The sequence below is a fragment of the Stegodyphus dumicola genome, chromosome 6 (assembly GCF_044657685.1).
Source record: "Stegodyphus dumicola isolate Sdum_Otavi_A_Nest chromosome 6, ASM4465768v1".
Taxonomy (NCBI): domain Eukaryota; kingdom Metazoa; phylum Arthropoda; class Arachnida; order Araneae; family Eresidae; genus Stegodyphus; species Stegodyphus dumicola.
This window is the reverse complement of record NC_140773.1, coordinates 134,846,098-134,867,378: the sequence shown is the minus strand read 5'-3', so window position 1 is coordinate 134,867,378 and position 21,281 is coordinate 134,846,098. Positions and strand designations below refer to the sequence as shown.

General features: G+C 34.3%; 1 protein-coding gene across 2 annotated transcripts in view; it reads right to left on the bottom strand.

Moving 5' to 3' along the window:
• LOC118186575 (protein amalgam-like) overlaps nucleotides 1–21,281 on the bottom strand; it is a 231,876-nt gene that overhangs the window by 80,557 nt on the left and 130,038 nt on the right. For both annotated transcript variants that reach the window (XM_035356680.2, XM_035356681.2), the window contains exon 3: nucleotides 11,597–11,804. In XM_035356680.2, the coding sequence (XP_035212571.1) occupies nucleotides 11,597–11,804 (208 nt within the window). The remainder of the gene's footprint in view (nucleotides 1–11,596; nucleotides 11,805–21,281) is intronic.

Below are 21,281 nucleotides of genomic sequence, written 5' to 3'. Positions count from 1 at the left end.
ACCATCACGTATCCCCTCTTCGACCGTGTTAGTCAGTCGATGTACAGGAAGTAAGAAAATAGACAGATGTGCGTGCCTTAGTTGGACTGACAGGACATTCCATGCTTTACTGCCCATTTGATTGATAGTCCTCTCGGGGACAAACACAATGCAAGGGAAGAGATTATTTTTTTTCCTTATCCTATCAAACTAATACTGTTCAATATGTGTGCCATGTTCAGTTGGTCAAGATCAATTTGCAGTTACTTGTAAACGGTCGTAACATTAAGCGTCACTCTACTAAAATGGAAGAAATAAAATACAGAGTAAAAAGGGTATACGTGTAAAGAGATATAGAAAAATTTTAAAGGCTAGGCAGAATACCTTTCTTTCATGTTCAACGCAAAATTCTGATACTGGATAATCAGAAGCATGAATATGGAAGACAATAAATGATAAAAAAAGTAACTGACAATAAACAAGCCTAACATTTTATAAAAGTAATCTAATATTAACGTAATCTAAAGTTTAAAAAATGAGGTAATTTTAAAAGTTAAATAATGAACTAAAATAGCGATTCAAGCAGTTCAAGTGAAACTAAATTAATAATGAAGAGTCTGACGAAAAATGGATTGTAACTGATGATAAAAGGCATATAATTTTGGAAGATTCCATTCAATACTTTTGGCCCATTATGTGATACTGAAAATTATATGTTATACTGGGAAAGAAAGTTTGGGACATTTCACGTTTCAAAACTACTGGACAAATTGAAAATGAATAGTAAGATATACTTCAGCTAACGCTTTATTTGTATGTTAATTCTTTCCGTATGATCTGTTTCTCCCATCAGCTTTCCCTAGAATATAGAATAGCTTGCGTTTAAATAGTGAGCAAATTTGTAGTTTAGAGGAAGACTGTGGAATGATTTAGGACTAAGTGATCGCCTGAGAATGCAAGCTTTCTACATAATTGAACTACTCATCTGCTAGAAGCGAAGCCCCACCAGCGGCTGAGCAGTAAAGTTGCGAAATACTGGTAGTTCGCTCCGGATTTCGAATTCCGGCAAACGGGCTGACTGCAAGGGCGTTTTTGTGGTTTCCTAACTTGTCACTTCTATACGAGAAAGCAGTTTCCCTTAGAGAGTAACGAAGTTCCTCCACGAAGACATCCCTCACCTTAAGCAGGTAGCCCTTATGTGCTTTGCCGTAATGAAAAAAATCAAACAATATGCTAGAAAGCAGAGTTAGATAGTCGTAGAGGAGTTAGTAAATGAAAATAAGACTGTGTGTTGCATTTAGATAACTATTTAAGCTACTGAAACTACACAAATAGTGGTAGGTAGTATTAGACTTGCATATGAAATTTCTCTTGAACAATCAGATTCAAATTAATAAAATAATTTTGGGATTTTTGTGACTGCATTATTGATAGGCGGATAAACAAGATAAAAATATAAATTCACAAATATTACTTTTAGTATTTCCTGAAGGTAATTCATTCAGTTTACAAGTATTTCCTTATAGCTTCGTTATGTTAGCCTAAACTGATAATACGTGTCAAATTATAATATTATTAAATTACCTCAGAAGGAGCTCAGGCAATAATGAAAAATATAGAAAATATATTTGAGGTTAGCCCTAACTCTGGGACATAATCCAGACTGATAAAACACATTTAAAATTATATTTAGATGTACGATTAGTCTTTAAAATTACCAATAAGATATATATTTCATAGATATATCTAGGAGAGGATAGTTATGCTCACGGACGTTGGGGCCCTGGATACTAGTGAAACTCTCATGGAAAGACAATAGTGCCGTATACTTTGCCATATTATCAAACGTTTCAATAGTCTTCCGATAGTGTAGCTTTGGGAGCTGTGTGGTCCTTTTTCACCCCTTTCCACTCGAAGTAAGCATAATTCGGTGCATGTCGAGAGAAGGAAAATTTATCATTATTACTCGAAAAATTATTCGAAGTACCATCTGATATTTATTTCTTTCCCACTCCAAGGACAATTCTAAAAATGAATGGCACCGACCATGTAAAGAAACCATTTTGAAACCAACCACTTATACAATTACCATTCTATAACTAATTTGGATTTTTTTTATTTCCTCATTTCAGATGTACGACCATCAAGCTCGAAGGGGCATTTTCTTACACAGACTGAACAGCTATGAGCAATAAATTCTATTTTCTAGTAAGAAAGACAGGGAATTGTTTTGTTACGCTTTGAGGAACTAAAAGATAAAGAATGCTTGACTCAAATCCTTTCTTTACTTTTCATCGGCACTTACAAACCTTTTCACTGTCACACCAAAACTATCTGTCTTTCCTTTCAAATAATCGAAAACAACCTATCCACCGTCACGTCAAAACTATCTGTTTTTCCTTTTAAAGTATCTAAAACAAGACAGATAACATTATTTAACCTTCCTAGAATTCAGAATCCTGCGTATCATTTGTTAACTTTTAAATTTATTATATGGGGTACTTTAATCAACTCTTTAGCTTCTCACTTTTCGCAATAATTAACTCATTGATGTTTTTACTGAAATTGAAGATTTTTCAGTATTAGTCTGAAAATTCGTCAATCAGACACTTATGTATCTTTATATGTGAATCATATTAAACATCTTCAAATACGTTTCACTTAAAGTACCTGCATGCTTATCTCAGTTTCAAATGAGATATAATATAAAATTTTATTCGACATCATATTTCTTGCATGCACGTAATAGAAATTTTGTCAAAACATTTTGAAAACCTTAAGGATAGCTTTTTGTGTTTTTTTGCTTTTATATGAAAACGAACAGCAGAGTAAAAATGTCAAATGAGAATCAGGATAAATTTAAAAAAAATTTCTTTTCACCAGGAGGTAACGGAACTGAATGGAAAGGAACTGAATGTTATGAAGAGTCAAAACAATTTGTGGGAGTTCTTATTAACACATCTCCTTTAAAAGTAGCATTCAAGATAGATATACAAAACTGAAAGAAAGACTCATTGAATAAATCGATATTTTAAATTTTAAAGTAAAATAGTTTCATATTTACTACATACACCTTTTAACACTTATTCTTAGTTCCTACTAACAATTCTGTTTTGAGTGCCGCCCAACTGGATAGTGCTTAGCGACGCTGACTGCCATACCGAAGGACCGAGTTTCGAATCCCTGCGAAGGCATGAATGTTTGTAAACGTGTAGTGTTCATACGCCATGGGAGCAGTCTAAGTATGCGGCGAGCTGAATGTCCTCTCGAGAAGTTGATGGTAGGGAAGGAGGTGTGGTAGCGAAATTGAGCAAAGTTGTACTATCACCTGTATGATGCTTAATGCTCTCGCCAAACGACAGGCACAATTTTGCGGGCCATGAGGAATTTCATCGTCTTTTTCTGATGTTAGTGTCAGACAAGCGAGATAACAAGGTTTTGAGTTAAAGCCTCTTCTATTTTTTAGGCTTATGCCACATTTTTTGCTCATTCCAGAACGTTAGGCAAATTTAAAGGCCTTTTTAAGAATTGCAACCCTAAATGGAATTTTTTGTAGCGTTGCTCCATTACTTTTGTTTCCCTGAATAACCACTGTGAGTTCCTGACGAAATAAAAAGTCAAAAGCAGGTAAGTTAGCTGTTATTGCTGGAAGTGATTTATGACGTTAGAGGAATTGTAGACCAATCAAGAGTTTAATTTCTCATTAGAACTTTAAGTTTCAAGTAAATTACCTCAAATCTGTAATAGATTTATACCAAAAGTCATCGTTTGTCGTACAAACATTGGTGTTAAAAACGTTTGTGCTAAAATTTCAAGTGCAGTTACCAAGGAGTGGCTTAATACTAAATTTAATTTGGAATTTATTACAGTATTACAGTTGACTTGTGTTTTTTTAACAGTTAAATTATCGTTACGGATAACAGTTTATTAGGTTGCATATTCGCTTTAACAGAAACTCAAACTACGAAGTTATAAATTTGGTTTTAGGATATTAACAAAGTTAAAATTATATCTAATTGACATATCGGATACTCATATTTCCATGAAATAATTAAAAAAAAATAACAGATAAACTATACAGCCATATTTAATTTTACTGAAATAAAGACCAATCCAAAAAGCTTCTGCTACATCTTTTACAAATGCTCAGTCAGTCAGTCAGTGATTCTTAATACGTCTGGGATATACGAGAAAATCAGTTTCATCACAAAGGCATGCAGGGATGTTTTTGTCAACTAGAGCCGCAGCATTTCTGATAGGTTTGCGAATATACGAAAAATAATCAGGAAATGACCACACAAATAAAAAAATATCCACAAGTCACATAGCATTTAATCCGAAAACTGGGATAGCCACTAAATTAAACTCTTCCTCTTACACACTTTGGCGACAAATATTCATTCTTTTGGGCAAATACTAACAGTCGCAAATGCGTTCTAACTTTATGGAAGATTTTTGACTGAATTATTATCACAAATGGGTTCGATAACGGTTTTTGTGGTAGCCAATCGACAATTGTCTTGTTGAAAGAGCTAATCATCATCGTTTTAGTTCCCTTCTACTAAGCAGATTGCTTCTCAGTATGTCTGATTAAATTCTTCTGATGACACTTAGATGTGTGTGTGTGTGATTATGGCAAAGCCTCGAGGGCTATCTGCCTAAGGGGAGGGATGCCTTCGTGGAGGACTTTCTAACTCCTGTCTGAGTTTTCAACAAAAGTGGAATTTCCTACTTTTGAAATGTTTATTCAATTTATAAATGATAGATGTTCCTCTTTAGAAATTTTCCACAAAAAAGAAAGGGAAAAAACTCAACCTAGTGTTAAAAGATTTTCTGTGAACAAAAACATCAAATGTATTATGTGTAAGTCAGATCATTTTCTTTTCAAATGCCCCAAATTTAAATCACTAACTGTCAAAGAAAGAAATCAATTTGTTGGGGAAAATAATCTTTGTTTAAATTGTTTGTCTAGTCAGCACAAAAAATCTGAATGTATGTCTCCACATCGTTGTCATTATTGCCAGTTATTGCATCATAGTACTCTGTGTGAAAATCAGTTAAAAAGTTATTCCACATCTGCGTCTCTTTCTGAGAGCAGTTTTCAGTCAGAACAGCAAAGAAAGAATCCAACCGCGAATGAAATACCAGATATTGCGTTTACGAATGAAAACAAAAACTGAACTGTAATTCAAAATAATAGCGTTCAAACAACTTTTGGCTTATTGCCAACTGCGTATGTAAATGTAATTGATTCAATGGGTCAAAAACATAATATTAGAATGCTTTGTGATAGTGGTTCCGAATGAACATTATTATCTGAATCTTGTATTAATTTATTGGGATTTAAAAGAAAAAATGCGCGTTTTCCTGTCAAGGGTTTAGCTGACTCAGAAGTCGCAGTTACAAAAGGTTGCGTTGAAACTGAGTTGATGTCAATCCATAATACATCAGTGAGAATGCCAATTAAGGCATTTGTATTAGATAAACTAACTGCTGCGCTTCCAAGCCAAAAAGTAAATGAGAAAGACTTTTCGCATTTGAAAAATGTAAAGTTAGCTGATCCATATTTTCACATTCCGGATAAGATAGATATTATTCTAGGATCTGACTACTTGTTTTCTATTTTACTTCCTGGACAAATAACTTGTTCTCAAAGTGATTTAATTGCTCAAAACTCAATTTTTGGTTTCCTCATATCCGGAAAACTACCGGAATCTCAAACGAAATCAAATTCACTTTCAAACTTGCATATTTATGAAATAAATATTGATAGTGAATTGAAACGGTTTTGGGAGTTAGAAGAGGTACCGAATTCAACTAACACTGTATTCTCACCTGAAGAACAATTTGTTGAAACTCATTTTCAGGAAAATTACTCAATTAATTCAGATGGTCGTTTTGTTGTGAAGTTGCCATTTTTAAAATCTAAATCTGAATTAGGTAATTCAAAACCAGCTGAACTTTCTCGATTATATGCTATGGAACGTAAATTTAAGGAAAACTCGGAATTTGAAACCCTATACAAGGATTTTATACATGAATATGAAAATTTAGGTCATATGGAATTGGTTACACAAAACGGTTCAATTAGATTTCAGAATGAGCAATATTTCCTTCCCCGTCATGCAGTGATCAAGCCGTCTAGTAGAACTACCAAATTAAGAGTCGTTTTCGACGCTTCATGTAAAACTTCCAACGGTAAATCATTGAATTCAATCTTGGGTGTTGGTCCTAAATTGCAACGAGACATTTTCGAAATTTTAATTAATTTTCGATTTATAGAAATAGTCTTTTCAGCAGACATAGAAAAAATGTACCGTCAAGTTTTAGTGTCCGATGGGGATCGGAACTACCAACAAATTCTTTGGAGGTTTAATTCTAACGAAGAAATACGCACATACAAGTTAAACACCGTAACATATGGTTTAGCTCCAGCTTCTTTCCTAGCCACTAGGTGCATTAAGCAAATTGCCCTAGATTATTCACAAAATATTGCTGTTTCTCATACTTTACTACACGATGTATACATGGATGATTTGCCATCGGGTTCAAGTACCGATAGTGATGCAATATCACTTTGTAAGGAAATTACCAATATTTTACAAACGCACGGTTTCCACCTACGAAAGTGGAATTCTAATTCAAATGCATTTCTTGCAGAATTTCAAGAACATTGTTCAACGGACACTAATTTAGAAAAATTTCTAATGATAAGGAAAGCACGAAAGTCTTAGGATTATTTTGGAACTCTTCAACAGAAACATTCATTTTCAAACCCGCACTTGCACTCACCTCACCGCTGACAAAAAGACATGTTTTGTCCCAATCGGCACGCATTTTCGATCCATTGGAATTAATTTCACCATGTACTGTTGTATTTAAAATTTTTTATCGAAAGCTGTGGCTTACAAAAGGGGAATGGGATTCTCCTATTCCACAAAGTCTTGCTGAAGATTTGTTTAAATTTCAAAAATCTTTCAATGCAGTTGAACATTGTATCGTTCCTAGAGGTGTCACGCTTATTTCCTCTGACAGATTTGAATTGCACGGCTTTTGCGACGCTTCAACACTTCCTTACGCTGCTGCAATATATTGCAAACAAATTCGCGGAAATGAAATAAAGGTTTCTCTCAGTTTCTAAAACTAAAGTCGCACCTATCAAACAAGTATCTATTCCTAAATTGGAACTATGCAGTGCTCATTTGCTTTCAAAGTTATATCGTGCAGTCATGAACACTCTCAAAAAATATAAGTTTAATGTTTACGCTTGGACTGACTCCAAAGTCGTACTTTCCTGGCTTTCGGCACATCTCCGTAAATGGAAGACTTTTGTTGGAAACCGGACGTCTCAAATAATCGAAGTACTTCCAACAAAATACTGGAGGCATGTCCCTTCCAAAAAGAACCCAGCAGATATCGCTTCGCGTGGTATTGATCTCAAATGTCTTCCTAATTGCAACTTGTGGTGGAATGGCCCAAGTTGGCTTTTTCTTGGATTCCTCTCAATGGCCGAAAGAGGAATCCGCTTCCAAAGAAATCAAGGATCTAATTAAAGCTGAACAAAGATCTGATCGTATATTTTCATTTCATAGTGCTACATCAAATGAATTATATAGTGATTTATTTGAAAAATATTCATCATTTCCTAAGATTATACGCATTTTAGCATATTGTTTAAGATTCATCAATAAGTGCAAAACCAATAACAAATGTCAAACACTTATAACTGATTCCTATTCTCCACTCACTTACACGGAAACTAAAATGCAGAAATAATCATAATTCGGTGGGTTCAGAAAGATTATTTTAATGAAGACCTAAAATGCATTAAAAATCAAAGATAGCTAAGAAAAGTCTAAGAAAAGTCAGCTACACTCCCTCCATCCGTTTATAGATGAAAACAGTCTTTTGCGGGTGGGAGGGCGTTTACAAAATTCAGAATTGTCTTTTAATCAAAAGCACCCAGTGATTCTACCTGCTAAACACAAGATAAGAGAGCTCATCGTAAAAGAAAAGCATGTGACTTATTTACATGCTAGTGCTTCATTACTGTCCCACATTATTAAACAATTCTATTGGATAATAGGTGGAAAAAAGCTCATTAATAAATGTGTTCACAAATGCATCAAATGCTTCAAATTTAAAGCAGCCACCGCATCCCAGCTTATGGGTAATCTACCTAAGCATCGTGTAACACTCGAGAGGCCTTTCTTTAACTGCGGAGTGGACTATGCCGGTCCTATTTCAATCAAATTCAACAAGTGTCGTGGAGCAAAATCAACCAAGGGTTACATTGCTCTATTTATTTGTCTCGCTACTAAGGCACTACACATCGAGGCAGTCAACGATTTAACCGCTGATGCATTTTTAGCTGCTTTGCGTCGCTTCAGTGCTAGACGAGGAGCTCCAAGTCACATTTACAGCGACAATGCAACAAACTTCGTTGGGGCTAATCGAGAGCTCAGCGAAATACAACGATTGTGGGCTTCCCTTCCTAAGAACGAAGCCGTTGCTCATCATTTAACTCAAGCATCAATAGAATGGCACTTTATACTTCCAGCATCTCCTCATTTCGGAGGAATTTGGGAGGCCGCAATTAAATCAACCAAATATCACTGTAAAAGAGTAATCGGTGAAACTCTACTTACTTTCGAAGAATTGACAACTCTATTGGCTCAGATAGAAGCCATTTTAAATTCTCGTCCGTTATGTAGTGTAAACAATACTGACATTGATTGCATTAATATTCTCACTCCTTCACATTTTCTTACAGGAGATGTGATCTTATCCCCTTCTGAACTACCTCTTACTAGTCCTGCTAATATACGGAATAGGTGGGATCTCTTTCAAAGGATACGGAAGGACTTCTACAAATCATGGACCAAAGCATATCTATCCTCTCTTCAAACCAGAAAAAAATGGAAGGACACTCACCCGAATATGACAATTGGAGACATCGTCCTGTTACTAGATGATGGTCATCTTCCAGGTTCTTGGCCACTAGGACAAGTGGTCGAATAGTGCTAACAGACTGGTTCGTGTGGCCATGGTTAAAACTAAAAACTCTATTTTTAAAAGAAACATTCATAAATTAGCACCTTCCCCCATACATCAGGACTAATGCCTGATAGGGTGGGTCTATGTTTCGGCGCGCCGGAACAGAACAACTCAACCTGACTCTTTCGCTTTTGGAACTATGCCAAAGAACATTGATTTCAGTTGAACAGTCAGACTCAGACGAACGCATTCGCAAGGCAGATGGAATGCTGTCTATTTTTCACTATTTTTGTTGTTTCTCGTGTTTATACCTTTTATATGACATTTTCTTGTTTATACTTGTATTGTGCAGTTATTTAATATAAGTTGTGTGTTTAAACGAGGAGTGTAAAAGAGGAAAAATCTTTAGATACATATTTCGAAAAATTTCATCAGTTACCTGATTTTAATTTGAAAAGAAACAGGCAATTTTTCAATTTACCGTGACCTGATAAAAGCTTAAATTGTTATAATAAAAAGACTCGAAATGTGGAATAAGGAAGAGGGGACGTTTTGCTGTTCTCAGTATCACAAGTTGAACGAATTGTTATAATAATAGGACTTCTAATATTACTTTACAAATATTAATGCTGATGGAGAAATTTAGAGCAATTTTTACTAAAACATAAATCCTTTTATTTCCATAAATACCATGATGGCTACGTTCATAAGCCCCCCCCCAAAAAAAAAAATCAGTTTCTCTATTTCTAACTGAATTGACAGCTAAAGAGAATGAATTTCAGTACAAGTGGTATTTTAGATTCATGAATGCGACAAGTCAGACGAACGGAGTTGGACATTCTATTGACAAACAGACATGACGACATAGAGAGAAAATGTTATGGGCTACAAATGAAGACTATCGAAACCATTTACGAAATTTCTGAAGGAACTTATTCTGGCCTTCCAACAATTCTAGAGGAAGATTCGGGGACTTTCGTTTTGTCGTTTTTGTTTCCACAGATAAAGAAGCTCTTAAAAAGTAATTCAAGGGATAAAATATATATTTCAATGATATGGATGAGATGCAATAAAAATACGCTGCTCGCATAGAATAAGTACGCCGTTTAAAGAGCTTCAGAGCGGTTCACATGTTTTCTGCAATCGGCAAAAGTGTACGGATGATGATGTAGAATATTTTGAATAAGATTAAAACATATAGCATGAAAAATGTCATATAATTTCTTTACAAAACTTTTTGTTTCAATGGCAGGAGCAGGCTCTAAACACTACTGAGGCTTGAAGTGGTGGTTTCTTTATCATGGAGGCACTTAATGGGTGAGCCACAGTTGCCTCCTGTGAAAGAAGGGACAAACTACATCCCTATCTTCTCTGGGATACGAACTGGGCTCTTCGGTACAGTAGTCAGAGTCACTAGCCACTTTCCAATCTGGGCGGCTAATTCCTTAAAAGAATTCTAGGTATTTCTTGGTAATCCCCTTGTAAATTTAAGATACCTGTTCAATATTTAATTAATAGTTATCAAAATTTAAGTTTGGTTTTATATTTATTTCAAATGCCTAACCTCAATGACATTTGAAAGAGAAGCAAGACATTAATCAAGGAACAAACATCTCCTTTCTGTTCCAAAAATGTTCGAACGTCTGCCAAAATGGGTATCAAAAATTTAAGATCTTCAATTATTAATGCCTAATTTGTCGTGCAGTTGCTGCATTAGCTATTTTTAATATTTGTAATCGCCCACCAGCGGCCGAGCGGTAAAGTCGCTAAACTCTGGTAGTTCGGTCCGAGTTTCGAATCTCGCGAACGGGCTGGCTGCATGGCGTTTTCGTGGTTTTCTCCATGTGTAACGTGTATACGAGCCAGTTTCCCTTAGAAAGTCCTCCACGAAGGCATCCCTCCCTTTAGGCAGATAGCCCTCGTGTGCTTTGTCATAATTAAATACACCAACACCAATATTTTTAATCCACGGTTGCAAAAATACAAAGAGATGGATAATCCACGGATGCAAAAACATAAAAAACTGGACGAATGTTTATAAATAAGAAAAAGATTACTAAAATACAAATAAAACTCTTTCAAAATAATCACTAGAGGATTTTATAGAATTTTTACGACGGTTCTTCAAGTCATCCAAACACTTTTTTAAGGGGTGGTAAACAACCGTTTCCAAAATACGTGTTAACATTTGAAGTTGAAAGGGGATCTACCTTTGCTTCATCTAAAACTCTTTCGCGTCCACATTTAAAGCGGTTATACTACTCATACACTTGTGCTCCTGATAACGATGCATCACCATGTACTGTTCGATTCGTCTCTAACGTTTCGGTAACAGATTTGTTTCATTTATAAAAAGAATAGTGTTATATCAGAAGTTCATCTCAAAGCAAATTTTTTTGTACAAGGTGTCTTCTCTGTAAATGAAAATTACTCCGGAGTTTTGATGTGCAGATAAGAAATAATCAGTTTTAAGTGGCTTTCACAAGAGCTGATGTGTTACTCTTCCTGAACATACATTTACTCTTTCAGTTTTTTAATTTATTTTTTGTTGTAGTTTATTATGTTGTCTAAGCAAATTTTATGTCTAGCGTTTTATCACAAAATAACCAAATTTTCTTACCTAAAACTTGTAGGAAACCCGTTTGACTAATCATGGGTGTTGTGTTTATTTGGCACATGTATTGTCCAGTGTCTTTAGCCTGGACATTATCTATATGCAAATACCAAATCCTGTGATTGTTGTGCGTCACCCTATACTTGGAATTTCGAATGATGACTCGAGTTTGTATGCTTAACAAAGTGTTTTCATCCTTACGAGACCAAGCTATCTGAAATAGAGAACATTATTATTCTTTGCATAAATTATGATTTATTACGTAATAACGTTATACATGAATTAAAATTTAATGAATTATACATTAATTACGTACTGCAATTAGCATTTTGATTAGAATATGTTTAAGAAATAATTGCTTGAAAATGCTTTAAAACTAAATCTTTGGAGTTACAACAAAAGTTCATTAATTAAAATCGTAAAATACTAAAAGCGCAAAGTCCAGTACTAGGACTTTCTTGAATTATTCAAATCAAAATTTCTCTTATAAAAGAATAAGCGATTTTGGAAATCCATAACATATGCTCAGTCTAAAGGAGTTCCAAGACTTTAAGTGAACGTAATTTGTGCGTTACTGTTATATTCTTTTAATTTTGAAATATATTTAAAATTACTATCAAGATGCAGAGAAATTTAGTTTAAATATTACGCTGAATAACACAATCAGAAGCAAAAGAATTAAGAATCAGTGTAAATTTTTTATACATTTTTTACAGTATGCAAAGAAATGCTATATTTTTGAAGCATATAATTTTAACAATATAAAAATATCAGATTATTGTTTTTATTCAATCTCTTTCAATTTTACACTTTTGAAATAATCTCGGAAGAAAATAACAATTCTGTTTAGAAAAGTCAAGATAAAATGTCTCTGTTTTAAACAGAAAAAATCAGCGTTATTATTAAACAACTAGGAGAAATAGGTAATTGTTTTAATAAATAGTAAAATTAAAATACGTATAATGAAAGATATTTTAATAAAATGAGAAACATTTTGTGATTTAACATAGTTTCATCAGATGATAGCGGATCTTTAAAGTTACGATTTCAAAAATATATCGAACAAGGCAAGCTATGGCAATTTCATTAAGCTGGCACCTATTTTATACGGGTTAGATATTTTGTTTGATCATTTCTCGAAAACAAATTAGGTAATAAATTATCTCTCATTATAGCAAAGATGTTAGTATTTAAGATTGACGCTTGAAAATAAAATTGTCAATATTATGTGATTTTATCAATTCCTGTGTGTCTGACAAATTCGGGTATAGCAAGGATTTTATTCTTCATAGTGGTTTATCCTGTGAGGCCTGTATGAATATTAAATTTTTGTACAATAAAAAGGTATTATGTGTCCAGAAGTATTATAGTCTGAAAGCCTACCTTATTTGAATCATATGGCCATTATCATTGTCATAATCATTAATTTATAATAGTGGTTCTCAACACGTTTTGCCTCACGCACCCCCTCCTTTCTCAAATTCGAAAAAAAAAACATATAAATTTATTTAAATTTAGATCATTTTTAATGCGTTTCATTACTTATATAAGAAAAAATATAAACTTTTGATAAATAACAATACTTCAACAAAAGTAGTTTTTTTATAATCATGGACTAAAATTAAATACTTAACAGGTAAACAAATCCTTCTGCTTTTTACTCTTGCAAGTATGAGTTTTACTTCTAGGGGGAATACCTAGTCCATCACAAACCAGTAAATATATATTTAGTCTAGTAGCACTTTTAACAACAACAACATATACATCTCTCTCTCATATGTATTAGTTACCGTATATAAATATTGGTTGTTTTATGATGTTTTGTCTATGACAAAGTGCAATTAGATAGCTCCGAAGCTGTCAAAGACCGCTTTTGCAACCTCGTGAGCTCTATCAGTATAAAGTATGTCCACTGGGTCTTCAATGCCGATGTTAAACAGTCTGGCCTGGATTGCTGGGCAGCTGAAGATGTGATGGCGAGACAGTGGGATGTCATCTGGGCAATGAGGACAAATGTTGGTGTAACTACGCTGTCCGCCTGCAGAAATCCTCATCCCTTTTAAGTGATTTGTCTTAAGTCTGGTTATGATAGTCGATATGGCTCTGTCACAGTTCAGTTCCGGGATGGAGTTTCCTTTAACTTGAACGATTAGTCTTTGGCTGGCAACTGCATTGGCATCAACGAGGGTTAGGCAGTTGGATGGCTGAAGAGAATCAAGGGGATGGCTTTGCAAGCTCATCGGCCTTCTCATTACCAAAAATATTTACATGAGCCGGTATCCATTGTAAGATGCAGGATCTTTGGGCAGCAATGATTGACAGCTTTGGGCATCTGAGTTGACATTTGCCCTTCTGGATCGTTTGCAATGCTGATCTGCAGTCAGAGAAGATGATGATTCCCTTGGAACTCTGGTCTTCTTTAGAGAGATAAATCTCCAGAGCACTTTTAATGGCGACGAGCTCGCATGTTTAGTTGGAGGCGATTTTCCCTACAGGAATACTGTGGCATTTCTGCACTCCGTCTTGTCCGATGAAAAAGACTCCCGCTCCTCCTCTGTTCAGATTGGAATTGGAAGAACCGTCTGTGTAGGCGATCGTCAGATCTTGAGTTAAGGTCGCGAGTTCTTCAATGGTATGGTCACCCTTTTAATTGATTATTGAGGTGGGATCTTTCTTGGTACAAGGCTGTAAGAGATATAAATAAATTTTTGTTTGAGGGAGAGGGCACAGAATGTTGTAACACTCTTTGGAAATTTTGAGAGTTCCATATTTGAGGTTGATGTCATTTCTGATATCTTGGTCATGTTGGAGGGTTGAGGATCTCTTAAGCCTTTGATTGTCACTCCATGCCCTGAAGGTTCTACTTCAGATATGATGTTCAGCAAGGATTTGTATTTTGTTGGTAAATTTAATTGTTATTAATTTTCTTCTGCTCTCCAAGGGGGCGAAGCCGCATTCCTTTTCAATTTTGATGTTATTCGTTGATGAAACAGCTTCAGTGATGATTTTAGAGGCCCTATATTGAACAGCGTCGATCTTTCCTTTAACAGTAGACCTTGCCGATGCCCATATGGGTGCTGCGTATTCTAGAACAGGCCTGACAATGGACGTGTAAGTATTCTTGAGGGTTTTTGGTCTTGATCCCCAAGATGGGATTATCGGTTGTTTGATTGATTTGATTGGCCTTTGTGACTGCTTCCTAATAACGAATATACTAAAACCAAAATACATCCTAGAAGTACATTTTTATGGATACATTTGTCTCATTTATTATTAAAAACACTTTATTTTGTTACTTCCATATCAAATGTATATATATTTTCTTTTTTGCACTTGTTGGTGTCTGCAGTTTAGCCACGTGACCTGTGATCTTGATCAAATCTCCACTGATGGAGTACGAGACAGATTGTAAAAGAGTCGCTTTGACAGCCATGAGTTATAAAGTTTCTAACTGTGAGTTTGAGAGATTAAAACAAGATAGTTACAATCCACTGAAGGAGTTATTTTTGCATAAAACGCATTTTTGGTCTACGTCGAGCAAAGAAAGAAGTCAAGTGATTTCTTTACTTCAAGAGAGTTCTTTACTGCAAGAGAGTTCATTTTCGATTTGCCGTGAGATATAACATAATCTTTATTTTAATTGTCTTCTTCTAATTACAGTGGTTAAAACTATAAGTCAAAAGTCTCTTGTTTTGAGGGCAATAAAAGTCACCACATAGTCTTGCATTTTTTACGGGAGAAGAATAAAAGCAACTCGAATGTCCCGTGTCTGATTGCAATTTCAATATATGTTGGAAGGTTGATGAGCTGAGAAGGGGCGGATCCATTCAATCAAGGTCACAAGCACTCGACAGTAGCAGCGAGTTAGTCATAACAAATTAAGAACCGATTTGTTGAGTACAGCTACTTTAAATTTCATAATGAAAAAGCCTGTGGATAGGCTTCAGCTAAAAAGAGAAAAAACAGCATCATATTTTCTTATTTGAATGATTCATCAGGGAAGATTAAGGGCGGTGCTGAAACGACAGTAACAAATAAAGATTGAGAATTTCAGAGAAAATTAGTTTTTATAAATTATAATTATTTTATTAATTAATGTTTTTATAAATGTTTTTATAAACTATCACATTTAACACAGTATAAAATATTTAATGCCTGTATAGAAGGATAAAATAACATAGAATTTGCTGATGTTAATACCCCAAGTAATACTGACGTACTCTTAGGGGCAGGAGATTTTTATGGTTTGTTAAGACCAAAAAAATTACAACCACAAGGTTTGCAATTAATTTTACGGAACGCAGTGTTCGGATATGTAGAAAGTGGCCTATTTAAAAAAAAAAAAGAAAAAGAAAAAAATGAAGAGACACAACTACTTGTTGTAACAGACCCACATACATATTTCGACGTTCTACGGCTATTCGTTTCTGAGTTATGAGATATACATACATATGCACGTACGTAGAGACGTCACGGTAAATCCCTTCTGAATCCATTTTAAGTCCATTATATAATCTGTTTTGAAAAGAATAGTTCTTTGTTCTGTTAGTACAGATGTCTCGCAAAAAGTAGCGTCTAAATGGATTCAAGAACGGTCAAAATAAATAATTTCGTTGAAATATGATACCTGAATTTTTTCGTAATTACGATACATTCTTTGCTTCGTACATAGAATTAAAAAAATATTTCATCTAATAATTTTGAAAGTCTTGTCTTGTTCATCTAATAATTCTAAAATGCTGCTCTACGATGCTGCCAAAATTTCCCTAGGTATTCAGTATATTGCAAATGATTTACATAAAACAAAACTTCTTCATAATGACCTGTACTTGTAGAATTAGCGGAGTTAATTGTGAAAACATTTATTCTACCTGGAATTTCTTTAACAGTCGTAATAAAACATACACTCTTAAATTCGAAATATACGTTATATAATGTACTAAATCTGAGGTATTTTTTTAATCTACTAAATATAATTTAATTTATGGCCGTAGTATTAACAAAATATACAGTTTCGGGTAACAATGTATACATACAAACACAGAACTCTAATTTTGACCTAAAATACCGAGCTTCAGAAACTGCCTTCGACAAATTCTATATGAATCAAACCCATTGCGAAGGAAGTTTTATAGATACTCAAAAGACACGAGACAAATAGTGCTACAAATGCCTACCTAATATACGCTTAATATCGTTTCGTGAATTCGACATGCTTCTGAGTTCCTGAAGGATCGATTGTAATAACTGAAAGAGAAGCCGCTATTGAGAAAACTATTCGGCAAAGGAGAGAGAGCATCGGCGAAAAATCTCATGAATAATTGAAATGAAGTCTTCAGAACGTGCGCAATGTATCTCATCTCCATACATTTAACATTGAACTGTTCTCTTTCAATGGACGTCTTCTTTCCGATCATGCGTCTCTTAGAAAATTTTTCTTTGGAGCATTTTTGTCTCTTTAAGGCAGAACACAACCCCGGATAGAAAAAAAGATATATTCAGTTTTTCAAGAACAATACGGTAATAAAAGGACAAATGCAGTATGATGGAATTGATTTCTTTTTTACTTTTCCTTAAAACACAAGAAAGGGGAAACATTAGAATTTGTATTTGATTTAGATAAATGTAAGCAGAAGAAAGAATAGCCACAAAAAAATTCTTCGGAAACCATAACATTGTTTCAGATATCCATCCATATAAAAATGTTTGATTTTTATTTTCGGAAAGCATAAAGGCAGATGAAACAAATTTTGTTTGCCTGAGATGAGCTTAGATTTAATATACTGTCAGGTAAAATTGTAAGCGAGACGAAAATAATATGTAGACAATTTTTTTGCGAATTTTGTAATTTAAACGTATTCAAAATAAACATTTAATTAATGTCTTAACACTGTTAAACATTTTTCACCGTGGCTAAAGGAAGGTCAACCAATCACATTTAAAATCTATATTATTAAATTAATTTAAGGTCAAACAGTCTCACTCATTTTGTAAACTCAAAGCATAACATTTTAACATATCTACGATTTTAATTACCCGATTACAGATAATTATTAAAAAGATATAAATAACCGTTATTAATATTAACGATTTTGAAGCATTCATGGGTGAAACAGTACTTGTAAAAATACATTATCTGCAACTCTTCAATTTAAAACATACTGCTATCAATGTTATGTAGTTTGCAATGCAGTTCCGGTTTAAATGCTAGTTTATGTTAAACTTCGAGGCCTGCCCCTCGCAATACATTGTCCTTCGAAATGAAAAAACAACCTCAGCGATTTAAAAGAAATGTGTTGTCACTGCTCGAATTAAAACAAAATGTGTTGTCATTACTCGAATTAAAACATTTTTATCTTCCACGCGGCAGTGTTTTGCCGTTCAGCAAAATGTAAGATGCTTATTTTTTCTTTAAATTGTTTTATATTATTAATTAACTAACTAAGCTATTAAAAAGCAATAACCGCAGATTTATTTCAGTTATTATTAATTACTAACTGGACCTGTGACATTACCTTAGCTGGATTCATAAAATCATCTGTATTGATAAAGAAGAGTGTCCGTTTATTTGTTTGCGGATGTGTGTGTAAGTCATACAAATATAGAGTTTTATTCCGTTCTTGATGAAATTGGGCACACTTGACCTTCTGAACAAGAGAAAGGTCACTGTTTACGTACCGCATTAAAACACACTGGGTCCACACTCGGATAATTTATTTTGGAATATTGAGGTTACAAGACCTATCTTAGGTTCAAGTGTTTATTCTTACATTCCCACTTGATTCTTACGTTCACACTTACGTTCCATAGTGGAAGTCAGACTTTCCAAGCAAGAATTTTACAAAAAAGAAATATTGATACTTCTGCACAATTTTAATTTAGAAATTGTGTCATCCGCCTCTGATTCACATCTTCTTTTTTTCGCTCCCGCTGTCAGCTCTTACTTAAACGCTTAGATGGCGTCATGTTCGTTTACGCTTTAGAGCAGCGTAGAACTTTCCAGAACTGTGTAGAACCTTTAAAGCATAATTTAATTGTCCTTTTTATAAGTTTTTCAAGAATATTTCAAAAAAGGTCAATAAATTGGCCAAACTGGACGGGGATTTCCAGAAATCACTTTTTCGAAAAACGACAACCGCTAACAAAGCAATTATCAGCCCTTATTAAAACCATTACATGATGCAGATTATCGCTAGTTTCTTTCGAGCTTGGTAAAATTTTGCACAATTAACCTTGAACCAAAATAAGAGGAAAACCTCTGCCTACCTGAGATTTCAAAAAACTTCCGCAGGTTACTAATACAGGAAACTAGGCTAGCTTCCTGTGATATAACACGTTAGTTACAGCATGTAATCGGGCATACCTACAAGCTGTTACAGAGATTAGGGGAAGAGATTCCTCGAGTGCTCGTGCTTCACGAAATTTAATAATTGGTATTGTAACACCTGAACAAAAATACGGCGGGGAGCGATAATTTTTCGTTAAATAACTTTGGTCGACTGGTTCTCGCTCCTATCCCTAGTCGCTCGTGGGGACTATTATGAATTACCGCATTCCTCTGAGCTTGTGGACGTGGTTTAATGTGATAGCATTTCCCTTGGCCAGTAACAAGATTTGTGCTTGGAATCCCTCCAAGGGCAACGTTTATAAGTTTATTTCACCCATTTCTGGTCTTCGGAAGCCAAGAAGGGTAAGAAATTGTCTGCAATTTTTCCTTTCGGAAAATTAGAAATAGAGCAGAGAATTTAAACTTCAGATGTGTTACGCATTGAATCATTGGTTAGTATGAGCTAGAACAGTAAGAGTTCATCAAGGATTGAAAAGATTGAGAATACTAAACATTAGTTGTTTTTAACTATAGAATTAAGAGATTCATCATTGACTGAAGGAATGAAATTACTAAAAATTCGTAGTTTTACATAGGCTGATTTCTTGATGACAAAGTAGAGAGAGTGCATTGCACGTTTGAGCTTTTCCTTATCAGTAGAATGAATCTGAACATTTGAAGTCTTAGTTCTTAAAATTCTTAGTCCGAAAGGAACGTCAGTACAGAATGGGATATTAATCTCGAAACGGGATTTTGTGTTGAACCACTATATACGGCGTATCATTTTTAAAATTGTTGCCACAAAATATTATCTCCTTGCATTATCTCTTAAAGGAATTAAATAAGGAAGAATCTGCACGAATATATGTAAGTTTCTTGTATTGTGAAAAAACAACGGTACCTAGATCCATCAAATTTTGAATAAACTAGTCGTCCACTCGAACATGGGCACCTGGAAGCCGAATTTTCAATTTCGAATTTGTTTTATTATCCACTTTAACGAATTTTTGATGAAGAAACTCGACGATTTCAAAGCGAACATCGGCAACACTGTAGGGAATGAGACATTTCTATCTCCAAGTACGTGGGCTGTGTACTGGAAATTCTAAAGATAGGCTGCTTTTAAATAGTTTGCGATTTGTCCTTTGAATCGAATTTTATGTGGCATAAGCGCCAATAATGTGATATTTAATAAGTAAAGAAAACACTGAAAACGCTAATAATAAAAAGACAAAGAAAAGTTTTGTAAAGCTATCTGAGTAATAAAACTGAACATTGATATGAGAATCTGAGAAAAGGCTGAAAAAAAGCAGAAATATATTATGCCAATGTTGCATCGGGAATTCTAAACATATACAGCTATGCTGCTTTTAAAATGTTTGCATTTTTGCTGTTGTATCGTATATGGCGTAAGTGAAAAGAAAAAGGTACTTAATAATAAAGCTAAAAATGGAAAAAAGGGTTAGTAGGCGTGAGTGTGACAATAGAGTGGTAGATTGCGAGCTTAGCGAGAGTGTAAAAAAATTAGTAAAGGGACCTCTGAGGGACAGTTAAAATTTGAAACCTTTCAGATTTTTGTTTATTATTATTGCATATATCTTATTTAGTATATTCTTAAGTAATAATTTAATAACATTTTCAGTAAATCAACAGCTCATTGTTCAATTAGCGCTACAATGGTGCGAATTTTCCACATAAAGGAGTAACAAGCAGAGATTTTGCAAAATCCTGCTTAGAACTATACTAGATGATTAGAAGGATGTGCTAAATGTTTTAAAATCCAAACTGAAATTTTCTCATTCTCGCTATCACAGCTATTACTAGTACAATATAAATATCTCCTAAGCATTCTTATCAAATTTATAAAACACTTTGCATAGCAACATAATAAGAGTGCAATCAATTGAAATACTTTTATGTTTAAAAACTTCAATTATATTATCAAATGTTAAGTAAATATTTATCACATATTTAAAATTTAGTATTTGAGTACTTCACTCTTCCATAATTCAGCAAATTAAAGTACCAAACTAACTCCAAAATATTAAAAACCAAACCATCTTAAGTTACTGTACTTGCGAACCAATAAAGGAACTTCTACATCTCTTCAGTATTCCCTAAAGCACTCGAGATCTCGGAATTTAAGGGCAGAAGAGCACTTCTAATACACTAATAATTGCTTTTGATGCTACTCCTCCGAAACCCCAAAGGCTTCTAAGCTAGTAGTTCCGATTACTTTGACACGCAAACAGTAGCACCGTAGGCTAAAGCAAAATTACTGCTATGATCATCTCCATTTCTATAGCAACACGTTTCGCTGTAGACAAATATTTCACACATCAAGTTCTCTAGAGTTTGTCTTCT